This window comes from Sciurus vulgaris (genome assembly GCF_902686455.1).
Source record: "Sciurus vulgaris genome assembly, chromosome: 17".
Classification (NCBI taxonomy): Eukaryota; Metazoa; Chordata; class Mammalia; order Rodentia; family Sciuridae; genus Sciurus; species Sciurus vulgaris.
The window spans coordinates 36,755,475-36,778,669 of record NC_136478.1 but is presented as its reverse complement, the minus strand read 5'-3'; the positions used below and the strand labels follow the sequence as shown (position 1 = coordinate 36,778,669).

At 38.2% G+C, this 23,195-nt stretch overlaps 1 protein-coding gene across 2 annotated transcripts in view; it reads right to left on the bottom strand.

Moving 5' to 3' along the window:
- NETO2 (neuropilin and tolloid like 2) overlaps positions 1–23,030 on the bottom strand; it is a 77,577-nt gene extending 54,547 nt beyond the window's left edge. The window contains exons 1-4 of one of the 2 annotated variants that reach the window (XM_079117649.1): positions 22,670–23,030; positions 4,982–5,038; positions 2,329–2,469; positions 1,436–1,684 (exon numbers count right to left, since the gene is read on the bottom strand). In XM_079117649.1, coding sequence (XP_078973775.1) covers positions 1,436–1,684; positions 2,329–2,469; positions 4,982–5,038; positions 22,670–22,703 — 481 coding nt within the window. In that variant the 5' untranslated portion in view covers positions 22,704–23,030. The remainder of the gene's footprint in view (positions 1–1,435; positions 1,685–2,328; positions 2,470–4,981; positions 5,039–22,669) is intronic. The other variant, XM_079117648.1, reaches the window with a different exon arrangement.
- Between the last annotated feature and the right edge of the window lie 165 nt (positions 23,031–23,195).

The window sequence follows — 23,195 nt, the reverse complement described above, 5'->3', positions numbered from 1 at the left end:
ATACTTTCTGCCCAATTTTTGCTATGAACCTAAAACTTTTCTTAAAAAAGTATATAAGACAAATTTTACTTTTTGAGAATGTTGTCATTTTAGCAGGAGGCAGGTAAATATTAAAGCAAAACTTTAAAATTTCTATAACATTTACTGACATGAATTAAAATTGATCTAAAAATTATTTTTGTTTTTTTGGAAAATGAGTATTAAAACTGTCAGTATGTATATGATGGTCCCAGTTTTGTAAAATTAACAATTAGATAAAGAAAAGCATGTGAAGGGACACACATCATTAACCTTGCTGTTATACATATGGTGGTAGGATTCTGAATAATTTCATTTGGATGTTTTAATTTTTTCAGTAGACAAATTTCTTGTATGAAAAATAAAAGCAAAAAGATTATGTAGCTATTATTGTTTTTCATCCTGTTAAGTTTGTAAGCCCTCTAAAGACAGGAGTAACAATATGTACATCTCTGTGTTTCTCTTTGGGATGTGTACTTTTACCCTGGATAAGGCTTTATGTTCTTACTACTTTCACAGAGTTCTTACCAACCAGGGGTAGGTACGACAGTGTAGTAGGCTGGACGGTGTCACCTCCCAATACATCTACATCAGAATTCCTATAACCTGTATCACTTTATATTTTTTAAAAAGTGATGATTACAAGTTGAAAGATGTCATTGAAGATTTTAAGAGGAGAAAGAGATGTGAAGATAGAGACTAAGATTAGAGCAATATGACTATGAAACCAGAGTGCTGGGGCAGCTACCAGAAGCTAGAAGAGACAACAGATCCTTCCCTAGAGTTCCTAGATGGAGTGAGACCTTGATTGACTTGGAACTTTTGATCTTCATTAACTATGAGGATATATTTTTATTGCTTTAACTGTCCAAATTTGTGGTAATTAACTATGTCGGTCTCAGGAAACTAATATAGTAGATATTACCATTTTACCAATGGCAAATATCAGGCACACCTCTGTGCTTAGGTTTTATAGCTATTAGGTGACAGAAAAAAAGATTCAAATCCAGATATTTTATCTCCAAGTGCAGAGCAGTATTTTTTCTATTGCTCATTATTTTCAAGAGCATTTATTCAAACGAGTGGCTAAGTCAATCAGTCCAATAAAAAAATCCTGCCAAAATTTTTGTGAGAATTGTGAAAACAAAACAATATTGAAATTATTTAAAAAATACATTTATTTTGAGGTTGTGGATCTTAAGTATGTGCTATAAAACACACAAAAAATAGGAAAATGTGATATCATCTACAATATGCCTCAAAATTCCAAGTTTTGTTTTTATTTGTTTCTAGACTAGTTTCCTTTTGAACTTGAGAATTTCTTGATTGTATTAACTTGACCAACTTATCTCTTTTTTAGCCTTTGGATTTGGAAATCAGGGTGAGATACCCAACCACTGAAAATATTATTCTTTACCTGGAATAAATGAGTATTTTGCTCGAAATCCCAGTCCTTCAAGTTCTTCATCAGAACTAAATTTAATCCACATGAATCTCCCTGTTGACCTGATTAATGGAGGACTTTTCATGCCACAGTAACGATCTATAAGAGGAGAGAAACCAAATGGCCCATCTCGAACTTCCAAGTGATCAAACCGACATTCAAATGATGGTTCTATATAATAATGTTCATCAAAGGTCAACTCTATTCTTTGACGTGGAGCAGCTATAAAACAAAAGCAAGCGAATCAGGGCAACAGGAACAGAAATATGTATATGTACAAACAAATGAGAAAAACAGAACAATCATTCTAATGCTTCATAGATGAGTATCATAATGAGAATTTTTATAGGTCATAATAAATGCCATATTTTACAATAATAATAATGTACTCTTATAGAACTACAGTAACCTTCTGTTTGGCATATGATATTTATTAAGTTAAATGGACTTGACTGATTGAAATTGAAGCTTTGAAAAGTTATTGGTTACTTCATGAGATACAATGTATCATGATACATAGAAAAATAAACAGAAAAAATGAAGGGAATTCACTAATTTGGACATTAATTGGTATGCAGTCTTATAAGGAATGCCAGTAAGTTTAAATCTTTATTAGAGAAATTTCTCATACATAGTGATGTACTTAACTGAATTACAATTTAGGAGAGTCAAAATTCCCATGCAATTTCAATAATCATTTTGTTAATATATTCAATATTTAGAAATACTTATCATTACTAGAGTTTAACTCAAATATAAATTTTGTTCAAACTGGCTTAAACATGGTATTTTTGCCATTGCAGTTAATTTTGCAATGTAAAGAACTCATCCAATTAAAAAAAAAAAAAAAAAAACTGGTCAAATACCTTCCAAAATGTAGATACACTCCTTGTTTGGTGGATATGACTCAGGATAATTTGGTGAAGCAAAATGACCTCCATTACTGGTTCGAACCCAAATGCCACACTGGGTTGCAGGAATGTGCTTGATTCCAATATTTTGTCCATCTTAGGGAAAAAATAGCATTTAAAACATAATTATAGTAAAGGAAAATAGCATTCTTCTCTTTCCCCAACAATTTTCCAAACAATTGCCCAATCTGTAATATATATATATAATTTTGTAAGAACCACTGCCAAATTTAGTACAACAAACCAAGTATAGCATGAAGTGAAAGATAAGCTTTTGTATGATGTGCTTGCTAGAAAAACTTGCAGCTGGAGGATAAGTCTGCCATGTAAGAGAACAGGGAAGTAAAGTACTTTTGTTTTACAAGGGCAAAACCATATAAAAGAATCTGATAAATCAGTAAAATTTAATAAAATTCAGTTCTGACAAAAATAAAAGGATCTGTGGAGTTATCTCTGGTATGGCATCCTTATATTTAGTTTAACACAAGTCAAATAAGATTCAAAGATTACAGAAGGATTTTAAAGATTGCAGTTGAACACAACCATTCAGTTCTGCTTCCTCCTCAAATTCCACTTAAAAAGCAGTAAAGGAATTTTTTTTTTTTTTTTTAAGGGCTAAGTGCAAGGAGGTAGATACAATAGAAATAATTGGCAGTTCTAGAAGTAGGGTGAGGGGTTGTGTGAAACTGGTAATTTTAATAACAAGAAGTTGGTTAAAGTCTGTATATGAATAGTTTGGTTTCATATACTCTTATATTCTCCATAAATCTAGGCAGCTGCTGCTTGTATATTATTTCTTTGGAGAAGGTAAAACAGAGTTAATGGAAAAGGGACCTCAGTTATAGCCAAGGTCCAAACTGAATGACACTCCCAGGCCTCTCCCCCTGGGTTGCCTCAGTGAGTTATGGAGCCTCTAAATAGGAAATGCAAAGATTCTTTTCTGGGGAATCTAATCAACCCTAAGGACTCAATGATGCAGATCTAGGAGCTCCCCAATGTCAAGTCATTCCACAGTGAGGGCCGAGGTAGACAATCCTTACCTACACTTGCGAACTGCTAATGACTAGCTCTTCAGTGCCTCTCTTAAAATATGAACAGACATTCAAGAATCACCAAACATTTGAAGCCACTAATGTGAAAAACAGACCCAAACAAAAAGAGAAAAAAAAGCAATTCTAAGGAAACAAAGACAAAAATATGTTTAAAAGATGGTAACAACACAAAATAAAACTTACATCTGAGAAAGAGAAAAGCAAATATATGAATAAAACAAGAACAAGGACATTAAGTGCATATTTATAAAATAAGAATGCATCCAAAATTAGAAGAAATGAAAACACTAGAAAAGTTTTGGGTCAATCTGATCTGCTGCCTATGGTTGTGCATAAAAGTTTTACTGAATGTATCCGTGCCCGTCATGTATGTATTGTCTATGGCTGCTTTCACACCACAGCAGATGAGCTGAGTAGGTGTGCCAGAGTCTGTATGGCCTGGAAAGACTTAAATACTTATTATCTGACTGTTTACAGAAAAAAGTCTCCTAATTCCTGGTCTAGAGAATAAAGCTGAGGAAGTCACCCAGCACGTGGAACAAAAAGACAGATGGGGGGAAAGAAAAACAGATGGAGAAAAATGACAACAAAAGAGCCATAACTGAAAAATGGAATTCCTAAAAAGAGAGAACAGAGAAAATGGAGGAGAGAAAATTTGAAAAATTAATAAAACCCCCAAATTTTCTAAACCAAATGCAAAATTCATACTGAAAAAACTTGATGAGTAATTTATTATAAACCCTGAATACTGATTTAACCAGAGTATAACTATATTAAGAAGGGTGGTAAAAATGGAAAGTAAGAGAACATTGTGGATGGGGGTGGACAGTAGGTGTGTCAAAAGAGCTAAATTCTCATTTTCCGTGGTGAGAAATCAGTGTCAAATGTCTAAAATTGAAATAATCAAGAAATAGAAGAATAGCATGTTATCTAAGGATATGAAAGAAAATACCAAAATAATCAGTAAAAAAGTAGTTATTTCTATTAAGCAAGAAGGGGGTTGGGTAGGTTAGGAAGAGGGACGGATTTTTTCCTAATTATTCAGTACGCCTTTGATATTTATCATGTACATGCATAACTGACAAAGATAAAGAACATTCAGGGTTATAAGGAAATGTACTCAACCCTGACATGAAATTCTGGCTCAAAAAACACTCTAATCTTTTTTTTTTCCCCATACATCAGGACACTTAGAATAGGACCAAAGAGTTTCAAATAAGATACCATTGGAAATGTTTCATTTGTTTACAATGTAACAAGGGACTTTTAAATTTTTGCTTATTGATAAAGTATGAATCTCATTAAAATTTTGGTGTGCTAGGAGTTACTAGTGATGCCACAGAATTTTAACTTACCAGGAGAAGGTTTTTGTTGATGATTTACTCTAGTTAACGCATTACATCCAGTTAAATTGAGGCCGACAGGTTGACACAAAATCTTAGGTTATTGGAATATGCAGAAGGATTTTGGGAGTAGTACTCAAAATTTTCAGTCCTTTCAATTGAGCTATCCCACTGTTCTGAACAAGCAGTAAGTTATCACTGTAAGTACTTTACCTTGGGTCTTTTGGGCCACAGCGATCCCTTCCACTACAAGTATTGTTATCAATAACACTAGAGAAATAACAGAAAAGTAAAGTTAAAAAATTGCATTTATATGACATTTTACTAAGTCTACAAGGAAAATCATGATAATAAAAGCTTAACTATTTCTTACTAATGTTCACTCTCAAGATTTTAAAGTGTTAAATGTTATGTTCTGATTTATTATTTAACCCTTAGGACAACCCAAGAAAAGATGCAACTGATTTTGTACTCATTTATACAAGCACTAATAGATGGTATTTATTTTTCAACTTGGTTTTCTTAAAAACAAACCAAAAAACCCCAGCATTTTGTGTTTTGGAAACAACTATTCCTTTGTTAATCCTAACTATTCTTCCATTTACTATATACCATCTCAGAGTTTACATGCAATGTGGTTATGCCAGTGAAAGTTCACTTAGATTATCTGACTTGTAAGGACATTCATAATACAGAAGTAAGTGAGCAGCAGTCTCCTAGGCATCAATTTTAACTGTTTTATAGATGTGAATTACAATGCTGCGCTTGTGTTTTGGACACACTTATAAACCAAAGGTTCCACCCCACCCCCATGCTATCTGTGACTCAATCAGCAACACATGGAATTTTAACATTTTGAAAAACATTTTATCTTTATGAATGGTGCATTCTCCCTTTCAATTAAGACAATACTACCAGCCTGCCACAAACTGTGGTAATGGGTTATATTCAGTTAATAAGCATGTGTAGACAGTATCTATTGAAGAGCAGGCACTGAGGAAGCATAGCTGTGGAGAGAGAAAACAGCAAGATGGCTACGAGTAAGGACCCTGGGAAACACATAAATCCAGGGTGGGGTTCAAGTTTTGCCTTATACTAATTGTGAGGCCTTATTTGTAAAACTGGGATGATGTATAATACTGCAGTATCAACTTTACTGATGGTTATGAAGATTAAATGACAAGTGCATGTCTTCTGAGCCAGGCATTCTGCTAAATAAATGATAGATATTAAGACATATTAGCATCTGCATAGAGTTAATTATTGTCAAAGGCAATCTACAAGGTGAAAGGGAATTTAACAGGAGGTAGACAGAAAGCATAATGGAAGCAGAGAAGGGAACCCTTCATTCCAGTGGGGGCTAAAAGAGAAAACAATGAGGAAAACTTCAGAAAAAGAAGGTATATACTAGTTGGATCTTATGGGACTTGAGTCCAAGACACAAAGAAAGAAATGGATTAATTCAAAACAGAGGCATGAGTCTGACTGGGTGTTAGGGAGCTCTGAGCAGTATAATACTGTTAGCATGGGAAAGGAAATGGTGGTATATAGCAGGTTAGAAAAAAGTGGGATGAGATCTGATTACAAAAAAATCTTGAATGCTATGCTAAAGAGTTTTGGACTTTTGATTATAATAAGAAACAACTGTAGGTTTTTAAACTAGTGAGTGACATGATAACATCTGACTTTCAGACCAATAATCCAGATGGCTGTGTGGAATCTGAACTTATGAAGAGAAATGATTTAGGAAGCAAAGATGATGTGTTGAAGTGGTGGCAATAGAAGTAGAAGAAGATTAATGAGGTGATTCAGATGTAGAGTCAACTGCAACCAGAAACTCACAAGATATTAGGGGTGAGGGAAATGAAGGTACTAAAGAGTTTGCCAAGTGACTGGCAGATAGTATTACCATTGCTAACTCAATAGCACATACTAAGCATCAACTAACCAAAGTCACCAATGTAAAAACAGTTCTTGCCATTCAGTTTACATCTAAAAAAATCAAAGTATTTAACCTCTTCATCTTTGGTTTTTGCATCCTTGCTGACCATCATCTCTGCAACTTTGCCTCTTTCCCTTTCTTTGGTTACTGGTAGTATTAAAGATCTTATATTATGTAGAAACAATCCTTCCTTCAAACTATTCAAAATCTGTGTACTGTAACTGAGTAAGAGGAATGGGGTCTTGAAATATTTTATTTTAAACACAGGATTTATGATAAAAAAAATCCATGGTAATGTATATATTTGATAATTCAGCAAATAACACAAATATCAATTTATCTTATTAGAGGATACTATCTCCCAAGGCATATCATTCAGATAACAAATGATCAAAATTTGTGCTCTATATAGTTTTCCCTCCTGAATCAAAGGCACAACAGTTTTCCACTTATATCAGTCTTTACTCTTATAAATCAGTTTTAAAGCAAACAACCACAAAACTAGCATACAAGGTAAGAAATACACAGAAACCAGGAGAGCAACTGTATAACTATGACAAAAAGATGTGTCAGAAAAATTAAAATACATGATCACCAATAAAAGTCTGTATAAAATAAGAGTTATGAAATTTGTGAAGAACATAACAGCAAGGTAGAGAATCATACTGAAAATACAATAAAGGCCAAAACCTATCATATTCTTTTCTACTTTATTTAGAGGGCTGCTCACCATTTCTTTTTTTCCCAAATAAAATTACTAACTATTCACAATTCAATCAAATGAGCTGTGCCATGGGATATAAAAACAACATATAAAGAATGGAGCAGATCTGTACAGCAATTTGGGATAGAAATATTTACTCGTACAGTACGTAAATCATTCTAAATTCCACATCATACTAAACAGAATTTCCATATATGTGTAACAGAATTTTTGTACATTGCTTGAGTTATTATCAGATACATATTAAAACAAATTTCACTAATGCCAAACACCAGAATTCTTTAGTACCTGAAGCAGTTTTGTGCTTTGTTCTATCTCTGGTCCCAATCATATGTGACCGTTCCTCCTTCTTTGTACCAAAAGGACAAATAATTTTTCAAATCCAGAAATATCTTACACTTTGAATTCAAACAGGAAAACATTAATTTTTTGAGGCAGAAATCTGCACCAAAATAAAAATTCTAAACTCTAATCATGCAATTTGATTATGAAGAGAACTGTTTTTGATTTGAGGCTTTGAAAAAGTAGTACCTACCACTTATGCCCTTACTTCTGGTTCTGCTGTTAATGTAGACTTGTAATATACCTGTGTCTGTGTACAGACCTCATTTAAGATGAAGTCACTTAGATGACAAAGACAGGTACTGACTGAGGTGTGAAACAAATCCTCAAAACTATTTACTTTATCCCACCTCTTTTAAACCTGAATCACTGTCCTTTTGGCTCTAAACAGAGAATCTTGTCTCCTGTCCTTCCAGCTTAGCCCATGAAGTCCCATGTTTTCAATTCTACAGATATTTCAATGGAATTGACAGAAGTGCATTAAAATAGGTTGCAAATAATCATCTACAACATATAGGTGATATTAATATTATTTTAATTAATATAATTATTACATATTATTAAGTATATTTAAATTTTATAGGGGTTCTAAATCTGAGGCAATGGGGCAAAATGATCCTACTTTCCACTATAATAAAGCCAAAGTGACATTCTTATCACTGCTACTTAGTAGTGACAACTCTGGCCAATGCAATAAATATCATAAAGATGTAAAAATTATTACTTGTAAAAAGTGTTATTTAAAACTGCAGCCAGGAGAATTACTTGGAAACTATATACCTACACTAAGGAAGACAAAGACTAAAATGAATAAGTAAATAAACGAACTGAATAAAATGGAGAAGTAACATATTTCTGAATAGTAAAACAAAGTAGTAAAGGTCTAGTATGTCACACAGTTACTGATATATTAATCAGAACTGTAGCTTTTTAATTTTTCTCTGATGCTCACATTGAAGGTCTTTTTATACTGGCCAAGGGAAAAAAAATTAGAAATTAAACACAGAAAAATAAAGCAATATATATTTATTGTAAAGCTACAGTGATTAAAACATGTAGCAATGGTATAGAAGAAACCAATGACTTCTAACAAACATATGTAGAACCCATTGTGTAGCAGGTAGCAAGTCAGTTCCTGGGGGAAATAAACCAAGCAGATTGGGTCCTTCCTCTCTAGTAGCTTATAGGTAAGGAAAAGAAATTGAAAAAAAAAGAAAAAGAAAAGAAAAAGAAAAAGCTCAAAACAGACAAGTACACCCAAGTATTCATGATTATACATGAGTTACTTGAAACCCTCAGTGAAAAGATGAAATTAACAAAGATTTGTGGTATAATATTATAATGACTTGGGAAAAAATAGAGCCCTGTTTCAAGTTAAACACAAAATAACTGACAGGGTGTGTGTGTGTGTGTGTGTGTGTGTGTGTGTGTGTGTGTGTGTGTGTGTGTGTGTGTGTGTGTGTGTGTGTGTATCATGTATAATCTTTTGAGTGAAGAGCGCCTTTGTTTACTAAAGATAGAAAAAATTTTTTACATATTTTGTTTATATAATTACATGTTTATTTTATATATAACCAAAAAGGGGAAATTATTATACCACGAGATATGTGCCAATACACAAAACCAAAGAAATTCAGCCTAATATTTAAAAAAGAAGATTCTAGTGTCAATAGAAATCAACTGGGAAAGATTTTAAGACAAAAAGGGACACTTCAACAAGCATTTTGCAAATGGGACAGACTTGACTATAGGTACAAATCAAAAGTATGAACTGAAATAACACAGGGGCTGGCTTATTAAGTTCCTGTTTAGGTTCCCACTTCAGTCTGCCACGTGAACAAGTAATGTCAGCATGCAGGAAGTGCTCAGTCCTAATTGGTTAAATCTGATTACTGGTCACAGTTCATTGGTCAGGTCTGAGAGACATACTGGGACTTGCCAGAAGTTGTTTATCTTGGTAGTTTAAATAGGAACATATCCAGGGAAGAGTCAAAAAGTTCCATGTGTGGTTCATCCAGGAACAGAGAATGAGTCTGATCCCCAGTCAGTAAATGGCTACCCTGAGCCATTTTGAATTTGAGTCTAGTTAGCTGCTTAATATCTTTCATGGAAAAATCAGCATTTTTCTATGTTCAGATTTCCCACATTTGATTCAACTCATTAGCAGAAAGTGCTAATGATCTATTAAGACAGTTATGTCCCAACACAGCATCAGAATGGTTGGATATCTGCTCTAGGTCCAACCAGTCCTACATTGGGATCCAGGTGACTAGGTGGTGACCAGTTGAATCAGCTGGAGCCATTTGCTCATGAAGGGCACCTATATATTTGTTAAATCTGAATCAAAGTGTCTTGGGTTAAGTTGATTCTGGTTTCTGGCTGGAGTGTATGTATCCAGAGTCTTGAAGGTGCTAATCCGATTCTGGTGGAGGTTTTTTGCAAGTATCTGCTAAAAGAGACTTAAATTGATCTCCAAGAGAAGTCAAATGCTCAGTCCTAAATAAAAACTGCAGGGCAGAATGCTAGAGGGAACCACTATCAGAAGGTAGCCCCCTGAAAATATCTTAACCAGCTATGAGGAGCCTTTGAGAGGTCCTTTAGGGATTTGGCCAACTTTTTTTTTTTTTTGTGGTGCTGGGAATTGAACCCAGGGCCTTATGCTTGCAAGGCAAGCACTTTACCCACTGTGCTATATCCCCAGCCCCGGATTTGGCCAACTTTAAGATTGTGGAAGTTTCTGACTCAACCTAGCTAGAAGTATTTGGCCACATAAAACATTGTCTTGCAATAGCAAAGGCACCTCTCTGTGCGGCAAGGATATAACCTAACACAATACAACTATTCAGGACTATGTAACCAAGAGAATCCAAAGATTTTTGTTGAGCTTTAGAGGTCTGAGCAATGGGATAAGTGATTAAATTAACAGCATAGGAAAGGTCTCTTACCGTGTATTCATTCCAAGAGGTGATAACTCCTAGCCAGGATCCTACTATTCTTCCAAGTCTAGCCCAACTGCCAGGATCAACCCTCCTGGTAAATCACACCCTTAGGAATGCCCACAGCTGTCATTTTCATAATCTGAGGGGTTGTCATCAGGGTAATCATTGATAACAGAAAGAATCCCCTTCTCTCCAGTGTGTGTTTGAGTTGGGATAATTGTCTAATTGTAATAGGATAAAAGGCATGGCTGAATATCCAAAGAGGTAAGGTCTAAGGAGCTGTTCTGGTAGCCACAGATGAAAATAAACAGGGGCATAAAGGATTCATGAAACGTTTTGGAGGTTAAGAGAACTGTTAATGGGAAAGGAGGTAAGAGAGTAATACCAGTTGTCCATAAGAGGAAGAGACCAAGGCAGGGCAAAATGATTCATTTGGCAGTAACAGAAGGAAGTAGGTTTTTCACTTGAAGTATCCATATTGCAAGATTCATGTTGTTGACAAAGAGGTGTTCAGGCTTTATGAGTAGCACTTACACAGTTTTGATTAAGATACAAAGTTAAAAGTTAGAGGCAGTTGTGATATTTTCAGAGGGTGAGGTTGGTATATATTTTGGGGGAACCTACAATGTGAGGGTAGGAGTGGGCAGTAAATTAGAAGCAGGGAACAACAGCTCTTGTCAAGTAGATTTGTACCTAAAAGGTGGGGTTACTGATATCAAGGCTTTAGTAAGGATATGGTGGTAAACCCAACATTTTGTCAGGTTTCCAGTCATGGATAAGACCTGGGAGTATAAAATGATTTCCCCCCTTTTTCTCTCTCTTCTCTTATGTCTCTAGAGGGCAACAGGGATGGCTAGGATAGCCAGGACAACAACAGAAATCATTAGATTTAAATGGGGACCAGTGAATGGGGGAGATGTAAGGATCAAGGAGGTATCAGAGGTTGTTAGGGAATTTTTCTTTTTCTTTTTTAAATATATTTTTAGTTGTAGATGGACACAATACCTTTATTTTATTTATGTTGTGCTGAGGATCGAACCTAGTGCCTCACACATGTGAGGTGAGCACTCTACTACTGAGCCACAACCCTAACCCCAGGAATTTTTCTAAGAGTTGGTCAAATCGGCCTAGGTAATGAGGATCTTCAGAGACAAGTTTTAGCAAGAGAGTAATGAAAAGAACTAGGTTGGGGGGCAGTAGTGAATTGATAAGTAAAGACATACCAGTGTTCAGGGACAACAGAAGATGAAAAAAATAGCAACGAGGGAAAGGAGGGCAAAGAAAATACCCAAGATTTCAACTGACTGCAGGTTCATTTTGAGGTTACACTGGACTGGTCCCAATTCTTGGGTGAAGCTATCTACTTCTGTCATGTTTCTTGTCATTTGAGAGCTTATGACAGATTATGGTGCAAGTGGATGCTGTTACTAAGGCAAGCCTCTTGGGACAGAGTACACAAAAGCATACACATATCAAAGTAAAGTTGAACCACAATGGAAGGAGATAACAGTTAAGTCAGTCTAAGAATTTGAGAGAAGTAGGTGGGGCTTTTGGTATACCCTTGGGGAAGGAATGTCCTGGTATATTGTCAGTCCTTCCAGGTAAAGATGAAGAGGTACTGGATATTGGGGTGTAATGGTATACTGAAGAAAGCAATGCAGAGGTCAACAGCTTTAAAGTATCTGCTCTCAGGGGAACATTGCACAACGAGGTCTGAGGGTTGGGGACTACTGAGTATTGAGAAGTAGCTATGTTAGCGGCTCTGAATCCTACACAACTCTTCATCCTCCTCCATTAGGTTTGTGGACAGGTAGGGTGAGAATACTGTAAGGATTGGTGTAGGACACAAGTCTCTTATGTACAGAGCCACATATGGGGGGTTGGATGACAGCCACGGGATTTAGGGTATACTGCTTGATAGCAAGTAGAGGCTTATGATGCACTTGGATTTTGATTGAAGTGCTAAATGGATATGACTGATATCAGTATTGGAAGATAACCACAGGCTATTGGGCAATTTCTGGAAGGCAAGAAGGGGAGGATTGGTAGGGTAGATAGTTCTACCTCAATAGATACTGTAAGGTAAGGACTTTTTGGTGGGGGTTAATTCTAGTATCATTTCCCCCTTTTGGAAAAAAGACATAGATTTGATATACTCCCAGAAAACCCCGCCTGTAAAGGTGTATGGGGGCGGATGGGATGAGTAAGAAGCAGTGACTTCCTGAGATAGTGACTGATAATAGATGTAAGCAGTGGGAACTGGGCCCATGGTGCTGACTCCCACACACTTTCTTTTAAAAAGCAATTGACCCGTGGCCTTGTCCTAGCTTAAGTCAACAGGATGTGACTGTTCCTCAGCAAACCTGTTACCTGCAAGAGAAACAAAGGCCCAAAGACTCCTTCCTGCCCATAAGAACTCAAGTTACCCTGAAAGCGGGGCGGGGGGTGGGGGGGGTTGTGACCTTTATACAGACCAGATTCTAAAACTTTGGGAGACAGACCAATTAAAAACAAAGCCCCACAACCATAAAATCTTTTTCTTTCTTTCTTTTTTTTTTTTTTTGGCGGTGCTGGGGATTGAACTCAGGACCTTGTACTTGCAAGGCAAGCACTCTATCAACTGAGCTATCTCCCCAGCCCCCATAAAATCTTTAAGAACAAGTTCCAATCAGAACTGGTTAGAACGGGCCAAGATGACTTAGTTGCCTTGGCTCTTCAGCATGTCATCATAATAGTAAAATCTCCCCTCCAAGGGTAAGACTATATGCAGTGGGGGCTTGAATGTCTCATGCAATCCTGCTGTCAATCAGAAGTCAAGAGGTAGACCCTAGGAGGGAGTCTCTGGAAACTTAGGACCCCCAATAAAATAGAAGAGCAAGCTGGAGTGCGGTGGTGCATGGCTGTAATCCCAGCGGCTCTGGAGCCAGCCTCAGCAACTTAGGAAGGCACTAAGCAACTCAGTGAGACCCTGTCTCTAAATAAAACACAAAATAGTGCTGGGGATGTGGATCAGTGGTCAAGTGCCCCTGAGTTCAATCTCCAGTACCCACCTCCCCAAAAAAGGACAGGAGGGTCATGCTCTCCAGGCCACTTTGAGAGGGTCCACTCTCTCCCTTCCTCACTTGTTTCCTTTCCCCTTTTACTATCTCTTCTAATAACCTTATGCCTGCTATTTTGTGCAACTCCTGTTGAAATACTACCAGCATTGCTGCAAGAACTGGTGACCAATGACATCTGCAGTTGCTTTGGCTCTGTGGATGGCCTTACTCTGTTACAAGGCCTAGATGGAAAGAAAAGACTACAGAGTTTTGGGAACTATCATAGGTTGGTTAGCAACTCCAACCACCTGGAAGAATTCTAGGGCGGGGACATGAAAGCATGTCAAACTTGAGGATGGATAGAGTAACCCCAGGTGCCAACACAGCTCTGGCTGGTTCATACCCAATTTAAATATTTAATTCCCCTAGTTCATTGTTTTTAAAGAGAGGAAATGTCCCCAGAACACCCTTAGTTTTGCCTGGAGGAGGTGAAATAGCTTAGTCATGGTTTAAGTGTACCTGGTGTCTATATTTGAGGTGATTCTTTTAAAAACAGCCCATGTGCTTATGAAAAAAACCAGGCCTTTTGATTTGAGTTCTGAGGGCAGCTGGAGTGTCCCTCTTCAATTGTTGTTAAGTAGAGGGGCATTAGTTTGGCATATTCTAACAATCTAAGACTTAAGTGATTGCAATTTTAATCCTTTTCTAGAGCTTTTGGTTGGTTACGGATGCTATTTCATAGAGATATTCTGCTTCCCAAATGAGATCATGTCGTTGACTATGATGCTGAGGGCAACAAAGTCTCATCTCAATTCCTTAATTCCTGAATTTTGCTGAAAGGGTTGTTCAAACCTAGCTAGGTAATCAAGGGCACATTCATCTTTCTTTTGGGTATAGAGTTACATGGCTTTTGAAGCTTTTAGTATGCTAGCTGCTTTTTGTGCCTTAACAAATCCAAGGGCACCCGCTAGCTTAAAACCATCAAGGGGATTTCTTACTCTGAAGTTAGCATCCATACCCGGGCCAGTGCATTTCCTATAAGTGTGTAAGTAAGTTTGTAAAGACCTGAAAATTCAGGTTGGTAAGTGCTAATAATGATTAGGTAAAATTCTAACTTGAATTAAGTACTGGCTTTGGAATTTGGGAAATCCTTGACAATGACTAATATTTTTTATTTAGTCCAGGGAGTATGGCAATCTATTTCCATTTCCTGTCATTTGGACCTCAAGGGCACTATTAGAGAAGGGCTGGATGATTGGAAAAAGGAGCCAGATGTGAGGAGAGGAAAATGGGAGCTGGGAGAATCTGGAGTAGGGAGAAAAGTGAAGGGTAGAGAGGAGGAGAGGAGAGGAGAAGCACCAGATGGTGGACAAGGAGAAATGGTGGTAGCATGTGCTGCAGAAGCATTGGTAGGTTTGGCTTTGTTACTGCAAGTGCTAGTTTCTCTAATTTGTTGAGTTTGAGATTTAGTTTGGAATTCTTACCTTTAAGGGAAGCAGAATATCTCTCAGAGGTTTGGTATTTTACTGGTTCTACCTGTTGTGCATGCAAATATCAAGTTTTGGAATTCAAAAACCCCCTTTTTGGTCATTCAAGTTTTAGATCATCCTAGGTTATATGGGTCCAGAAACTTAACCAATTACAGTTCTCTGAACCATAGTTATGAAAGAAGCTGGATAGTCTGGTGGTAACTGATTAGCTCCGTGCAACTTGACAGTTATGGGAGTCTCCATAATTGTAACATTTATGGAATGAGTCCAGAGACCTAAATGAGGGAGTGCCTTCCTTTTTGGAATAGTCTCTGAGACCTCTCTACCTGGAGCATTGGAGGTCTGGATCCAAGAGGACTCTTCAGATGTGCCTAGGCACCACCAGAGAGACAACAGAGCTCGGCGCTCTTGCAGAAGCCCAGCTATTGGTCCAGGACAGTGCCAAGAAGAACTGGGAAGGTTCCTTTGGATCCAACTTCTGACACCAAAGAATGTCAACAAAAACTCACCAGGAAAGACTTTAAGACAAAAAAGGAGGCTTTATTTCAACAGTTTGCAAATTTTGGGAAAAAGGGTCTTTAGTTCAAATCCAAAGCGTGACCCATAGGAACAAAGAGAGGGGCTGGCTTATATAAAAGTTCCTAAGTTCCCACTCCAGTCCACCATGTAAACAAGAAATGCCAGCATGAAATGCTCAGCCCTGAATGGTTGTTGTTTATTTATTTAATGGTGGTTATTTAAATATGACTGCAGGTCACAGCTCATTGGTCAGGTCTGGGCAGCAAAATGGAACTTTCCAGAGGCTATTTACCTTGACAGTTTAAACAGGAATATATCCAGGAAAGGGTCCAAAAGTTCATATTGTGGTTCTTCCAGGAATAGAGAATGTGTGTAACCCCCAATTAGCAAATGGCTATCAGGTTCCACTCTGAATTTAGGTATAGTTAGCCACTTAGGATACTCCTTTGATATTCAGTTTTTCTCAACGTTCATGCTACTATTGATCTGGCTATAAAAAACTGATATGTTCACATTCTGCCACAGGATTGTAAACTGGCAAAACTTTTTGAAGGTTAATTTGGTAATATGTATTAAGGCTTAAAAATATGCAAATTCTACCCAGTAATTCTACTTCCGGGTTTGGAAATGGAATTATGTGGACAGTGGTTTGCATTTTCCTTTTTTTGGTGTGTGTGTATGTTGCTGGACATTGTATATGCTAGGCAGTTGTTCCATCACTGAGCTCCATTCCCAGCCTCAGGAAAGTGCTTTTCTAACTTTTGTACTTATCATGATCACTTTGAAGGCTCAAGAAATAACAGATGGGTGGGGGGAAGGGTATGTTCATACTTTCAGATAATTCTAACCTAACAGGCCTAGAGCAGGGTTTAAGAATCTGCATTTTAGGGCTCGGGAGATAGCTCAGCTGGTAGAGAGCTTGCCTTGCAAGCACAAAGCCCTGAGTTCGATCCCCAGTACCGCAAAAAAAAAAAAAAAAAAAAAAAAAAAAAATCTGCATTTTAACTAAATCTCTAGTGAAGCTATAGGATCCAGAACCAAACTTTGAGGACCACTGCAATAGGATAAGGACTGTCCTACAAACACTTGTTTCTGGTGATGTGCACTTGCCATGGACATCTTTTTGCATCTACAAATTACCTTTACACTGTCAAAACTTTCTCTAGGAACCATTTCCAGATTAATTTTATTTGATAGTATTCATGATTTTCACTTCTGTGACTGTTTACCAGCTTTAAGTCTGGTTTTGCTACTTTCATTTATTGTGCACCTGGCTATAATGTTAGCATTAGAACTAGCCTAATAAAAATCCTCAACTAACATTTTAAACAAGATAGAAGTATAAACAACATTTAAACAAACTAGAGATAAGCAGTCAAGTGAAGGTTACATTATTACCAGGCACTGAAATTCCTTCTATCTTATTATTCAGTTGTGTGTGACTTTCATTTCCAAGGCCAGTTTATAACTCAATATGGATGCTGGCGTGCCAGTCATTATAACCTTCTTTATATAGTTACCATGCCTGCATCCTTATTGGCAAGAATGGAGACATAAGGCATTCCTCTTCTCTGGAAAACACTTGTCCAGAATCTACAATTATCTAAAGATAAAAAGTTTAAAAAACAAAGGAATACTTCCTGTAAGTTGCATGCACTATTTTCTATTTACATCTAACTGGTTACACATAATCGCATGGCCTGAAACCCTAAAGAAAGCTGGGAAGTAGTCTTATTTATTTTGACCATTGTGTACTTAACTAAAAATCAGAAAACAACTGAAGAAGAGTAAAGTGGTATTTGGAGACAACCAGAATTTTCTGCCACAGTTCTCTAAGCCTACTGTGTAGAGAATAGCCAGTTACCTTTTCAAAATATACATCAGATCACTTCACAGCCTTTCATAAAATCTTGCAATAGAGTCCCATTAAATTCAGAATGAATCCCCTCTAACTCTGGTTTCTGAGGTCCTATGTGATCTGGTACCCAACTACCTGATATGCCTACTGCTACCTATGGCTGCATAGGCCTGCCCATTACTTCAACATACCAAGTTAACTATGGCCTTAGGGACTAAGCTACGCCTTCAGTCCAGAATCAGTCTTTGCATGACTGACTGCTTCGTTTTGTTCAGTTCTTGTGAGGCCTTCCCAATTTCTTTTTGGGTACTGGGGATTGAACTCAGGGGTATTTGACCACTGAGCCACATCCCCAGCCCTATTTTGTATTTTATTTAGAGACAGGGTCTCAATGAGTTGCTTAGTGCCTTGCTTTTGCTGAGGCGGCTTTGAACTTGTGATCCTCTTGCCTCAGAGGCTTCCCCAATTTCTAAAAAAAGCTCTACATTTTTTCCAACTTACTTTATTTTCATTATTACTTATACTACCTGGTATTTTGAGGGCTTGTTTATTATCATCTCTTCTTACTAGAAGGAGAGGTATTATCTGTCTCAATTCACTGATGCATCTCTAGTGCCTAGAAAACTGCCTGACCCACCACAGCACACTGTATAAATTAGACGAATACATGAAGTGACTAAGCATGATCTTGTTTATATACAGTACAGAGAGCCCTGTGCCAAGTGATGAATATACATATCAGCTTAACAATAGCTACATATATGACTTAATTTTTTTAATGTGAGCATAAATCAGGGGATGAGAAAAGAATTGAGGTTTTTCTCCCTTTTTTTAGATACCGAGCCCTTACTCTTATTTTTCTCAAGCTGGCTCCATTTACCTTGTTAGTAATTAAACATATCTCTAAGCCTTCCTGTTTTAAGCATCTAAGTGGTAAACATAAGGTTTATTAAATCTAACACAAGATGACAGAGTGCAACAACCACCTAACTGGTCTCCCTGCTCATTAGTATTTTCTATAATGAAAGCAGAATGGAGTGCAATTAGAGTCCACACACTACTTGACATAGTAGTTAATTTGTTTTTGAAAAACTACAAAGCACAAAAGTGCCCCAAAATAACCAGACTCAATCTTATTTTACTAGTTAAGAAAAAATATGGACGGTGAACCTTAGGATCACTCCAGTTTACATATGCTAATCACACTCCCAACCACTTTTCTAAAAATAAGTAACTGTAGCAGAAGTGCTTTTTATATTTTCTAAAGAATTTCACAAACTTTTTGTTGGTAAAAATGCTCTGAGATGGCAGTTTTGTATGCTCTATTTTGATTAAAGGAGTCCTTTCAATATCCACAGCAATTGTCATCAAGTTTTAACATGATCAGGTTATGTCTGAAAGAGGACTTGATATGTTCTTGTGCTGTAATTTCCAATATATTACTCTATACAAATTTAAATGAATACATTTTAATGTCATTGATTAGAAAAACAATGAACTTTCAGATTAGCATACTGCAATCTGTAATTCTGTATACAATATAACAAATATGAGCAAAATTCACCCAGAGGTTGGAGGTGATTAAAGAGAGCAAGGCCTCCTACCAATTATAGCAACCTTGCTCTTATCTGTTCTTGTTTTGAAGTACTTTCTTATAAAAGAAACTTTGAAGGAGTTCTATTATTAAGGGAAGTTTGGAAAACCCTGAAGTAGATCACCTCTCAGGATCCTCTTTTCTAACTGAAAGAATATAACAATCAGGATCTCAAAGTGTTGCAGGGACACATTTTTTAACATCAATAATTATTCTGCAGGAGCATAAACAGAAAAATGTAGGAGACTGTGTTGAATAGGTAGTACCAAAAGAAGAACTTAGATTGTTGTTTTAAAACTGTAGATATGGACTTTTATCATTTGTAGTCTATCATTTTCCTTTCTTAGTCCCAAAAAAGAACTGAAAGTAATTTTGATTTGAGATTACTTTGTAACGCATATTTTCCTAAAAGAAGAATTTGGTTTCAAAATGTAAACTAGATTCCAGTTGAAGATTTATTATAATAAAATCACTGTTTAATAAAACTTTTTAATTGACAATGTTAAAACAGTTTTTTCAACCCCTTGGGGGAAAAGCTGAGAAGTTATTTTTTAAAAAGGCAGTGTTAAAAAAAAAAACAAAAAAACTTTACTATTCAAGGATCCTTTCAGTATCATAGTTATTTTTCCATAGTTAGTTCATGTTCTTTGATGAGGCCTAAGACTGAAGAACAGGAGTTAAAACAGCCTTAGATAAGATTTTTAAAAGGTAGTACACCAAGGGATATTTGTGCTGTTACATCATAAATTTAACCACAATTTATATACTTTAAATATCACTGAGTATAATAGAATTCTTCTGCAGCAAGTGTGCAGCATAAGAACGCACACAAAAATATGGGTTTACAATCTCCATTTAAGGTTTTCACAGGCGTACAGACAGGTTAATTCAAATTTTGTAAGACCCAGAGTGGTAATGAACAGCTAAAAGTATATTATTAATTTTCAATAATACTGTAAATGGAGGGCTTTAAAAAAAACCTAGTATAGTTATCCTTTTGTACTCACTGATGAAAGCAAAACAAAAAGAATCAATGGCATCTTAAAAAACTAAAATTCTACTTAAAATCTCACATTATGGTTGCTTTAGTAGAAACTGATGATAATATTCCAAACAAGACTTTTGGTAGATAGTGTCTATAATTATGCAAGTGTTTAATAGTTACTTCAGATAATAATCTCTTTGCTGTTGATGCAATCCACTTTACAGGATACTTTTTCATGCTTTGGAACACAATGAATAGTAGCAACTGGGAAAAACCAATTTGTTTTTAAAAGTCAATTTTTTAAATTAAAAATATTAATATATAGATAATACACACATTGGGTTAAAAAAAAAAATCAAGCCACATAAATGGTTGTGCAGTAAAATGCAAGTCCTCCCTTCACTCTTGTCTTTCAGTACTCCAGATTTCCTCCTCAGGATCAATTATTGTTAACAATTTTTAAAAATCTTTCCAAACCAATTTCCAGCATTTACATGCACATACCACAGAAGACTTAAAAATAGTTTGTCTTCTTTCTAGTAAGCTTAAAACAAAAATTTAGCTTGAGCTTTAAAAACATTCTAGCAAGTAAAAATAGTGTAGGTTGAGTAACATAAAAAGAAAAGCCAGATACTATATTGTTTTCACTGTAGCGCTGCCATCACCACAGAAACCTTTCCTGAAAGGTGCAATAACTAAATGCTTCGCGGTAGCCAGAGAGGGCAGTGTATACCAACTGCAAACGCAAAGGCATATTAGCTGCAAACCCCCTCACCATTGGAGGAGCAGCTACGGTAATGAGACTGCCCAAACCAGATATCAGTTTTGCAAGTTCTGCAGGTAAAGCTGTGTAAACAAAACCGTGTGATTTCTTCTGGGTGTGGGTGAGGAGAGGATACTCTCAGAATCGACCGTTAATGATGCCGATTACCTTAACAAGGTGTATGCACAGTCAAAACGATGACAAGAAAATTCAGCAGCACTGTTAGATAGCCTACTGTGTATGTGGTTTATTATTAAAAAAAATCTTAACTTCCAAGTAATGACTTTATAAATCAGGAGTTTACAGATAACTACAAAATTTCAGAATTGTTTCTTATTGTAATATAATAAAGGACTCACTAAGAATTTATGGACCGTGAAATAAATATTCGCCAATTGGAAAAGTCCTAGGTTGCCTTAAGTACAAGCTGAAAATATAAATGTATATTTGGGTAGTTAAATGTTTTAAATTAAATAAATGAAATCTCAAGAATTTAGGACTTTTCGTCCCATTAAACGTTAAGTTTGTCCAAAACGTAGTACATCCAATTCAAATTGGAAGATTACAGCAAACTTTCCAATAAAACAAATTTGGGGAAAAGAAGTGTTAATATGGAGTAAGAAAAAAACAAAAATTTGTCACTGTATGAATATTAAGATAGTAAAAATCCAAACATGCCTGTAACTTTCCCCTCAATATAAAAAGGTTTTTCTCTAACAACTGCAAGAATTCAGATGTTCCATTCTCAATTAAATAGGTGGGGGGGTGGGGAAGGAAGTCCTTTCCTGAGTTTTGATGGTGTTTTCCCTGAGAACTGATGAACGATTTATTCATTTCGAGTTTCAGAAGCAACTTTGTACCGCAATCTAGATTATGTATATAATTTTTTCCCTAAAATAATACCTCCCGGGAAATGCAAACTCGCTAGAGTATGTTTCAGAGCTTTGTGCACTTCGTAAGCCGACTGTTCTCCGTGCAACAAATAAGCAGCAAACACCAGGGAGGGTATTTTGAGATCTACAGGAAGGAGCCGAAGGAGTGACATTCCGGGGAGCAGCGCGTCCGGGGAAGAGCCCCGGGCATAGCCCCAAGCAGCCGCGCTCCTCCGGGGGCTGAACTAAGTCGGGTCAGCGGCGCCCGCACGCCGCCCCCGGAGCCCGCAGTGGTGCCGCAGCCTCCGCGGCCGCAGCAGGTGGGACCCGGTCGGCCAGGCTGCCCGTTCCGTCCCCCGCCACCGCGAGGTACCGACGTCGCCGGGCTTTTCGAAAAACGACGTCTCGGATCCGGCTTTTATTGTTTGCGTGGAATTACTTTTTGCTATTACGTTTTGAGGAAGACCGGCCTTCGCTCCATTGATAACGAGCCCACAACTTTGCAAAGCGATGTGCGAAATTCTCCGTTAGAGGCGCGAGGGCACAGATCGGAGGGCCCCGCCGCGCCACCGAAGCGCCTCCCCAGCCGCCGCTTCCCTATTCTACCCTACCAGAGCCTGCCAGGCACTCAAGGGCTGGAGCGGAGGCGCACCGGGAAAGCACCTGCTCCGGGCAGGACGCGAGAGCTCCGCGGTCCGCTCCGAGCCGCCGCGAGCGCCGCCAGACAAAGAGGCGCGTCGGGGTGCCAGGCGCGGGGAAGGGACGCGAAGAGGCGGGCGGGTCGCGCGCCGGCCTCAGCCCACAGGGGGCGCCGTCCACGGCCCCGGGCGCTTACCTTTGAGGACCGAGCAGAGCTGTTCCAGGGCCATGTTCCCGAGCGGCCCGGCGCTTCTGGAGGGGCTGAGTGGGCCGAGGCGGAGGCAGAGGCGCAGGACTCACGGCCCGGCGCGATGACAGACCCACTCCGTCCCCATCGTCAGTCACAGGGCTGCCTCCCCACGGAGCACGGCTCAGGTCCTGCGGGCACGCATGCCCGAGCCCCCCGGCGGGCTCCCGCGCTGCCCGAGCCCCCCGACGGGCGCCTCCTCCTGCTCCACGGCGCTCGGTCCCATCGACCGCCTGGGAGCTGAGGAGCGCTAACGCGCGGCGCGGGACAATACAGCCGCTCCACCCGCAGCCGCGGCGCGGGATCCACTGAAGTGGCGGGCGCGGGGAGCCCAGGCTCATTTAAGCAGCGAGCGCGAGCGCCGCGTGCCGGCCGCGCCGCCTGTGCGCATGTGCCCGCCCCCTCCCCCGCCCGCGTGCCCCCGCGCCCCTCCCCGCCGATCGCCTCGCGAGCCTGCCCGCGGCCTCGCGCCCTG